The following is a 9,576-nucleotide window of genomic DNA, read 5'->3' as shown; positions in this document are numbered from 1 at the left end:
AAAGCAAATGAGAGACAGAGCAAGAGACTTTAAAAGCAGGGACAAGCTAAAAACAAGAGGCATTAAACAAAAAAGGCTAAACAAATGGGTCTTAAGATGCTTTTTAACGCTGTCAACAGTGTCCACAGATCATAAACCCAATGGGAGAGAGCTCCAAAGTGTCGGAGCTACAACTTCAAAAGCACAGTCTCCTTTTGTTTTGAGCCTGGAGCGAGGAACAGCTAACAAACCATGATGAGAGGACCTCAGATTCCTACTGGTGTTATATGGCTGCAGTGGCTCTTTAATTAGGCAGGTGTCTGACCACACAAGGCTATAAACGTAATTACAAGAATCTTGAACAGGATTCTGAATTTTATAGGAAGCCAGCGTAACGACATCAAGTATGGTGTTATGTGAGACCTTTTGGAGGGCTTGGTCAAAAGCTTGGCAGCAGCATTTTGTCCCACTTGTAAGCAGTGTTAGGGATGTCTTACTATTACAGTTGAAAAAGAAGATACAATAGTCAAGATGGGAGGAAATAAACGTGTGTGTAATCATCTCCATCTGATCATTGACCATGTAATTTCAAAAGCATGGGTATTAATCTGCTGCTGCTGCAACCGCCCCTACTCTTCTGGGGAGGCTTTCCACAAGGTGTTAGAACCTGGCTGCAGGGATTTGCTCCCATTTGGCCTCAAGAGCATTAGTGAGGTTGACCACTAGTGTGAGGCAATAAGGTTTGCAGTCTCCGTTCAAGTGTTGGACATAGGAAAACCTTTTCTTTATGGACACTGCTTTGTGTGCGCTGGACAAGAGTCTTCCCCAAACTGTGGCTTTAATCACAGTATTCTATACAGCCCCCTGACAGGAAATATTGCTTTGTATTTACAAGCAGAATTTAACTTCTGTTGATGCATTTTTTATATGCTCTTTTTCCTTCTTCTAGCAAAGAAATATGTGACGCCAATATTGGAGGCAGTATTGTGATGTGTCCGCTTTGTGATAAAAAATGCCCTTTCTGGAAGCTCAACTCTACGTGTCTCTCATCCTGGGTAAAATATTATGCTTAATATGTTAATTCAACACCATTTTGTACTGAGTGATAGCCTACAAGTATATATTACAAGCATGAATTGTACTACGGAAGTGTGTGAAATACATATCAAATATCTGCAGTGAATTGTTTCCTGCCGAGTCAGCAGTATGTCACCCTGTTTATGCCCAGCGTGTCTCCTGCTTCTCTGAGGAACTTATTCTTTTCCATGTTCTCTCTTCCAGCAATCCCATCTGTTTGATAATGAGGGAACGATATTCTTTGCCATATTTATGGGGATTTGGGGTAAGTGTCAGTCGATGCCCTGTGTTTAACCTGTGCAGGAGATCCAATCAACCCCCTCCTCTCGTGAGACAGATTTTCACAGTTAAAGCCTTTTCACGCTGAAGCGCCAACCTTTATCCATACTGTTTCAGCCCAAAGCAACGTGCCAGCACAATTATGTTGCGATGTATTAAGCGGTCGGATAGCTCGCACAGCACACTGTAGGCCAAGAGTGCCTAAAAACTGGCCCCATGCACAGCAGTTAGCCGAGAAGCGGTGCGAGTCATAGCACAGCTGAAACACATTAAACTCTTGAAACCCAACACAGACGCTCGCCTCCTCTCTGTAAAAAGCCCCAACGTGATGAAGTTCAGAAAAGATCCGTCCAAACACACACCAACACACCTGCACAAAGTTCTCGTTGTGAAACATAATCTGTTGAGGTGATTCCCAAACGGAGATTTTACAATGTTTTCCTCCTTCAAATCTGTTCGGCAGTAACTCTGTTTTTGGAGTTCTGGAAACGGCGTCAGGCCCGGCTGGAGTACGAGTGGGACTTGGTGGACTTTGAGGAGGAGCAGCAGCAGCTCCAAATCCGGCCCGAGTTTGAGATCCGGTGCACAAACAGGAGACTCAACAAGATCACTCAGGTGCTCCGAACCCTTCAAACTGGAACTAAACATGACAGATACTGTGTACTCTGTGCCCCACAAACATGGCACCTCCCAGGTGAAAAAACAATATACTGAAATGATGAAAGTACACTTTGTGCTATTTTTGTGGCCTTCAAGTACACTCAAGCGTAAACTTGAGTGTACTTGAAGCGTAAAAGTTAAATTGGCACAACTTTTTACAAACTTTTAGTGTACTGAAGTACACTAGTGAAAATCATGATTCACGAGCATCCAAAAATATGCTTAAATACACTTAAAATCATGTCAAAATAAAATACACTTTAATTTTGCATGCTGATAGCGTATTACAAAGGACTTGAAAATAAGTATACTTTTCATAAGTAGACTTTATTACTGCTAAAAGTATTTGTAATTTACAACACTTTTTAAATGTACACTGAAGTACAGTTTATAATAGTAAAATACTTTGAAATACCACTTTTAGTGTTGCAGAATTAGTGTATTCATTTTTAATACATTAATTAGAACTTAATGACATTTATTTAGAAGAGCACTTTTTAAAGTATAATTATAGAAAAAAAAATATTTCTGGTACACTAAAGTATACTACTTTTTGACCTGGGCTACTTTAAAAAATAATTGATATAATAATACTGATAAATACTTTTTCAGGAAATGGAGCCGTACCTGCCCGTCACCAGCAAGTGTGCTCGCTTCTGCCTCTCTGCAGCCACTGTTGTATTCTGGGTAATTGAATGTTTGCGTGTACGCGCGCGTGTGTGTGTGTGTCTGTCCGTGTGTGTGCATGTGTGTGTGCTGTTTACAATAATACACAGCGATTCATTTTCCATGCCGAGTCACATCCTGTCAGCAGCTTTACCTGTGTATGTGTGTGTGTGCGTGTGTGTGTGTGCTCCTCTACAGATTTCCCTGATAGTGGCCTGTATTATTGGGGTCATCGCGTACAGGCTGGCCGTGTATGCTGCCTTTGCAAGTATCATTAAAGACCCCATGAGGAAGATCCAGGTGGTGGGCAGATTCATCACTCCACAGCTGGCCACGTCCGTCACCGCCTCCTGCATCAACTTCGTCATCATCATGATCCTCAACTTCTTTTATGAAAGGGTGGCCGTCTGGATCACTGATATGGGTAAAGAGATTTAATCTGACATGTACTGAATCAACACTAACGCTTTACACTCGCCTACTGTTTGGTGTCAACTGTGACCTGAGGACATCTTCGAACTGTGTGCTTCCTGCAGAAATCCCGAAGACCCACCTGGAGTATGAGAACAGGTTGACCATGAAGATGTTCCTGTTCCAGTTTGTCAACTATTACTCCTCCTGCTTCTATGTGGCCTTCTTCAAAGGCAAATTTGTGGGCTATCCTGGTGACTACAGATACATGTTTGGCAAATGGAGCAAACTGAGGAATGAGGAGGTGAGTTTTTGTGATTAACGTTACTTTGTGTACTGAACTCTTTACGTAAACGCCCCCATAGGAAAGGGGAAGGTTCAAGCCTCATCTCTTCAGCTTCATAATCTGGCACTGCCGGCAGGAAGTGCGTCAATGAAAGTGTGTTATATAAACTAAAAACCTCTTGCTGTCCCAGTGTGACCCTGGAGGCTGTCTGATTGAGCTGACCACGCAGCTGGTGATTGTTATGGCAGGAAAACAGCTGTGGGGGAACATTCAGGAGGCCCTGCTGCCGTGAGTCCAGTTTTTCACCACTTTCATTCATTCTTTGTACAGGATCAGTAGTTATTAATGAGGTGGGTTCAAGTACAGTCACTCTCAATAGGTACAATTTCCTACCAAGCAGCTTCTCCACTTCAGATGCACAGACCCACATCACATGAGTTCAGTTTATGAAGTTTTATTTTCACCTCAGGATGTCGTACAATGACGTTATTGCTGCTTTGACTCAAACACCCAGGAGCCAGTTGCACAAAACCCCTCAAGTTTTCTCAGTTTTTTCAGTGTGACACTCAAGACTTAATTTCTTACTTAAGGGTGTTGCACATTCTCCGACACACCGTTGACCTGCGGACATAAAATACCTCACCTGTTACTGACTGCAAAGATCTTGTAACATAAGACTGGACAGAGCAATCATTGATTGCTAAATGGCTGGAAAAGCACAACTGTTTCAACAGAAAGTAGACTGATCCAAGTCTAGATGGTTGGACAAATCATTAATAGAATGCCAGTCACATCTACAGTGTAAAATCAATTGCTCTTTGTTAAGTGTATCCATTGGGTTCTCCCTGTCGTGGAACACTTTTCTCGGGATGCATTCATTCTCTTCATTTATCACCATTAAATTTCCTTGACGTCGGATTATTGAAGTCCTACAAAGAAGACTTAAAGGCATTACACGTCCTTGTTTTGTGCAACCAGCCTCGGGAATTTTAAAGAACATTTGTAGACAAGGAGAGGATACACAGATTTGGCAGGCCTGAAAGTTAGTTACATTTTATAGAAAAACTCAATTTTAATGTACAAATCTTGAGTAGCTGTCCCAAACTTTTGCACAGACTTTAAATAACTTGTTCCCGTCAGATACATACCTTGTGTGCACAACATATAGATCTTGTTCCCATCAACAATATATAAGTATATGTAACATTGTTTTTATGTAAAGTGGGTTGTTTGGCTGATTCATCCAATCAGAGCTATCAATACTGTCTGTTACTGTGTAATGTCAGCTCTCAGCAGTTTGATGTCTGTTTCTTCTTCATTGGTTTCTTGATAGGTTGATGCGTAACTGGTGGAGTAGCAGAAAGGGACGGCACCATCCTGAGAACCACTACAGCCGCTGGGAGCAGGATCACGTCCTGCAGAACTTCAGCCAGCTGGGATTGTTCTACGAGTACCTGGAGATGGGTGAGCTACTTCACTGACCTTGTTTACAGAGTTCACATCCTGACAAGGGAGCAAGATAATTGGCTGTACTGTATACAGTATGAATTTTTGGATTACTGAAGGAACAGTCTTCTTTTCTACCACTTTCTTTTTTCATCACTGACTCTCTCACTCTGCTCCACCGTTTCAGTGATCCAGTTTGGTTTCATCACTCTGTTTGTGGCGTCCTTCCCCTTGGCTCCCCTGCTGGCTCTGTTCAACAACATCCTGGAGATCAGGGTGGACGCCTGGAAGTTCACCACCCAGTTCAGACGACCGGTGGCATCCAAGGCCCGAAACATCGGCGCATGGCAAGAAATCCTCAACGCAGTGGCCATTTTGTCTGTTGTTACCAATGTGAGTGCTGCTGGAGCAGTGTATGAGTATATAGTGCTGTTCAACCGCTTCAGTAACTATGACAGTATTCATCACAATAACCCTTTTTGCAGCAGCGTCACTTCAGATGCAAACATTCGCTCAAAGGCTTTTGTGCTCACTTTTCTCCCAGGCTTTCATCATGGCGTTCACCTCCGACATGATCCCTCGTATGGTCTACCTGTATGCCAACGGTAATGGGGTCAGCATGAGGGGCTACGTTAACAACAGCCTGTCGATATACAACATCTCACAAATACCCAAGGACAACATGCCGGAAGAACAAGACTACTGGTTTGATAACTTGACTACCACTTGCAGGTATTAGAGCTTAAAGAGCCTGTTGTAGGTTTTTTTTTTTTTTTTTTTTTTTTTGCATTTTTGAGGAGCTTTTAAGCTGCACCATCAATATTCTTATATGAACAGCTGGTCAAATCGCTACTAGTAGTGTGACAGGGGTCACTTGTAGCGACAAACACACAGAAAATTGTCACCTGACTCTGCAGCTCCCCTGAGCTCTTTGGAGCATTTTACCATCTTTCACACTCACAGGGCTCAAAGTTCTGTTTCCAGCTGCAGCAGGGAATTGATTTTCAGCTAACCCACTGTTCACGAATATAAACTTACAGACAGACAAAGTTAGCAACTAGCTGGCCAGATATTTTCCTCAAGAGTTCAGACCTGAAACAGAACAAGAACAAGAGTGAATATTGGACTAAAATATGAGAGATGGCCCAAAACACAGCTCCAAATGAATACTAGTGTTGCTCTGTGTATCATTAAATGTCATTAAAACACAACTTCATAAGATTGTATGTCAGCGTTTAGTTTGTTGTGCTGCCCTCAAGTGGGCACACAAAATACTGCAAGTTTACTTCTTCCAGAGAAGTTTTATATGCCAGTATGTTAGTCAGTGTTGGTCAGAGAGGGGCAGCTTACCATCTGAATGAATACCATTTGCTTTCATTCAAGAGTTTGAATCATATGTGTTTATATCTGTTGTTTCAGATATGTGTTCCTCTCTATCATTTACTGTTTGTACTGGCACCAGCATATGTTGTTTAATGGTTACATTACTGAAACACAGCTGACAGTTTGATGCCCCTGTGCTCGTTGCTCTGTACAGATACCGTGACTACCGTTACCCTCCAGGCCACCAGAGGGAGTACACACATACCATGCAGTTCTGGCACATCCTGGCAGCCAAAATGGCCTTTATTATTATCATGGAAGTAAGACATCACATCCTCTTCCCCAACTCCATCCTCAACGAACAAACGCTCAGAATTAATGCAGGAAACTGGCTATATCTATACCATAATTAATGATTCTTCTTCTGCAGCATGTGGTCTTCGTGGTGAAGTTCTTCGTGGCGTGGATGATCCCGGACGTCCCGTCAGATGTGAAGGCGCGGATTAAACGAGAGCGCTACCTGATTCAAGAGTACCTGCATAACTACGAGGTGGAGAGGCTCAAACTCCAGCTGAGTGCCAGTTTCATCACAGAGCCACCGACAGAAGCGTCCCCCGTGACAGACAAGCATGAAGTTTTGTCCGAGTGCCTGTAGCTTCTTGCTCCACACCTCCAACCAACCAAGCCAAGGATGAACATGTCAGGGTCAGGGAGGTTTCTCCTCACTAAGATCATCCAAATACAAGGGCTTCTGTCTTTGGGATAAAAACACTATTCGCTTCTCTTGCTGAATGGACTCCTATATTAGGATCTGTGACGAGGCATCAGAAAAAAAAAATGTCCAGCGCAACATTTCACTTTGCTTAAAATCAGCTTCATGAGTGAAGGAAACATTTCTGTGCCATAAAAGAAATTGCTGGAAGGTGCTGGGAAGGAAAATGAGAGCAAAGAGCAAAAAAGATTGTAACGGCAGCTTTGTACCATTCCCCATGTAATGCCTTCAAAGACTCCATCTGTCATGACTGCAGACAATAATCTGTGTGTGCTGATAGAGTTAAAAGTTTGTGCTGGTGAACGTGTGACATTGGGTGTAATTATCCTTGAAACAGTTAATAATGACATCATCCATTGAAGTGGCTGCATGCGATTCTTCCAATGAGTATAAAAGATGAAGGACTCGACTGTTTAGGCAAGAAATATGTGAAGGTTGTAAAAAAAATATATATTTCAACGGTAATTGTGGTTAAAAAATTCATATGACGTTAGGGATGAATGTTATACATCACTTATCCTTTTACTGTCATTTAACTATGGATGTAAAACAGTTAAATTCTCTCAGATTTTAATTATATCTACTAACGCGGTGCTTACTGCTCAGACAGCTTCACTATGCTTCTTTTTGAATCTTTTTGTTTTTGATTGGTTGCCACATAACGTTTAGCTCCACTGATCTATAGCTGGGCTATATGATTGGCACTCCTGTTATTTCGGTGTATTCATGTTTAGAGAACAGCTCTTAAAAACTGTGCATTTGAGAACCAAGTACCTCCGTCACACTGCAGTGAGATCAGACGTGTGGTGTGACTCCACCCGTCCCACCCTGAGTGAGGGGCTGCAGCAGTGATATGGTGAGCCAGCAGCTGCAGGCTCAAGTCTCCTCTTCCAAATGATTTTTCTAGCTTGCTGCGGGACCAATTATACGATTTCTATCAAAAGAAAAGCCTGCATGAAGAAAATGATGGAAGATCTCCTGACAGATCTTCTGTTTTAATACAATCAGTTTGCGTGTGCGAGTTCAGGCTGATCAAGTGTCGGCATCACTCCTCCTCGTGTTACTCGTGGATAATAAATGGCCTATATATCTGTTTTCAGATTTCACATTATTGGTGTCTCCATATTCAGTACTGTGGTCATAAACAACTGTAGGCTTCATGTCAGAGAAGGAGAAGAAGTGCTGTGCCCTGGTGGGGATACATGTGAGAGAGGATTTGCTGTAGATAGAGAGAATATCTTATCTATTTAAATGGGTTGTTGTGCAATTAATTTGTAGATCTGCTTTTGTGTTTAGACTTACATCATAATCCTCTTTTTAAGATCTTTCTAATGGATTTACACGCAACACGTGCTTTCGTATTTTGTACTATTCATCACCTCATAAACGACCATCAAGCAGTGTTAGCTCAGACAGCTCTTCGAGTACATTTCATGCTATAAATTACTACTTTTGTCGAGGAACCAGACGAGTAAAAACTCACATTCTGTGGATGACAAAGATCGGACTATAGCTTTTCATTCATAAAATACAGTATGTGTTTTTTTTCTGTTTAATATATATTTTGGTAATCTTAACATGCATATAGATTTTTCTGTCTTCTTATTGAAACCTCTTTGTAATCAACACTGTAAATGATGCAGCTATCAGCAAATTATATTTGACGGTGAAAAGCTAAGCCTGGCGTACTCCAATCTCAGGATTAAACATCTTCTAACGTTTGTTGAGCATCACGTGTCGATACAGATGTGTGCAGGGGGTTCGAGCATGAGGTGCATGATGTATTTCCCAACAAACAAATGCCTTAAACGTCTGTGTTTACTTGTTTTTGTATGATTTTGTAATGACAAAGTTTCCTGTCTGTATCCAAAACCTGTTTCATATCATTTGTCGCTGCTGCGAGCCATTGCAGAGTAGCTGTTTCCTCTGGTCTGATGTGCATGGATGTCTGTTGTGTAAATATCCTGTCAGTTAACATTCGATGTCTGCTGTAGCCTATTGTACAGAATTGCAGTAAAGCGGTTAATATTCACAATAAATGAATAAATAACTAATTTTAGTGTGAGTTTTATTTGCATTAGCCTGTAGGTACAACATCATAAATTCACATAAATGAAGTATGTCACAACGTTTGCCTCAGTTGTGTTTGTTCTGCCCATCCTGCCTCTCTGTCCCTTCTTTCAGCCACATTCCCACTTCCCCAGGCCCCTGCCTCTTCTTTAGGCTTTGTAGCCATTCTCTGTCTGCCATGTGACCTCGGACTCAATCCTCATCACCTGACTCCCACATCCTCCTGCTCACCTGCATCTCATTCCCCAATCGCTGTTGCAGCCTCTTTTCTCCAGTCGGTGTCCAGACAGTCAACAGCTGGATCTTTTTCCTGCTGCTTCTTGTTTACCTGCCTGACAAAGCACAGAGGATGTGAGGATGTGTAGTATAGTGTCAGCCTTCCCCAGCTTAAAGATCCCCTGTGCACATGGTTTAAGACATATAAAAACAGCCTGCTTTGAAAAATAATTTGTGTCCAATAAGGTTTAAGGTCTAAAGCATCCCTTATTTCACTACTGTCTCTAACTTCACTGAAAGCTCATTCTCAGTTTTTCAGTAACCAAACTTGTGTAAATTGTACACTGGAGCATGATTGGCTGCCAAACTCGTTTTCATTTCATAAACTCAT

The 9,576-nt window shown here is 41.9% G+C and overlaps 1 protein-coding gene across 2 annotated transcripts in view; it reads left to right on the top strand.

Annotated features, from left to right (window-relative positions):
- The window catches only part of ano5b (anoctamin 5b), a 31,929-nt gene extending 22,988 nt beyond the window's left edge, over nt 1–8,941 (top strand). For both annotated transcript variants that reach the window (XM_041933429.1, XM_041933421.1), the window contains 12 exons: nt 929–1,034; nt 1,261–1,321; nt 1,799–1,950; nt 2,608–2,682; nt 2,860–3,085; nt 3,198–3,376; nt 3,549–3,646; nt 4,692–4,822; nt 4,992–5,197; nt 5,349–5,536; nt 6,342–6,447; nt 6,558–8,941. In XM_041933429.1, coding sequence (XP_041789363.1) covers nt 929–1,034; nt 1,261–1,321; nt 1,799–1,950; nt 2,608–2,682; nt 2,860–3,085; nt 3,198–3,376; nt 3,549–3,646; nt 4,692–4,822; nt 4,992–5,197; nt 5,349–5,536; nt 6,342–6,447; nt 6,558–6,782 — 1,753 coding nt within the window. In that variant the 3' untranslated portion in view covers nt 6,783–8,941. The remainder of the gene's footprint in view (nt 1–928; nt 1,035–1,260; nt 1,322–1,798; nt 1,951–2,607; nt 2,683–2,859; nt 3,086–3,197; nt 3,377–3,548; nt 3,647–4,691; nt 4,823–4,991; nt 5,198–5,348; nt 5,537–6,341; nt 6,448–6,557) is intronic.
- Nucleotides 8,942–9,576: the final 635 nt, after the last annotated feature.

Source organism: Chelmon rostratus, chromosome 1 (genome assembly GCF_017976325.1).
Source record: "Chelmon rostratus isolate fCheRos1 chromosome 1, fCheRos1.pri, whole genome shotgun sequence".
NCBI classification, from domain to species: domain Eukaryota; kingdom Metazoa; phylum Chordata; class Actinopteri; order Chaetodontiformes; family Chaetodontidae; genus Chelmon; species Chelmon rostratus.
This window is presented reverse-complemented; position numbering and strand designations above follow the sequence as displayed.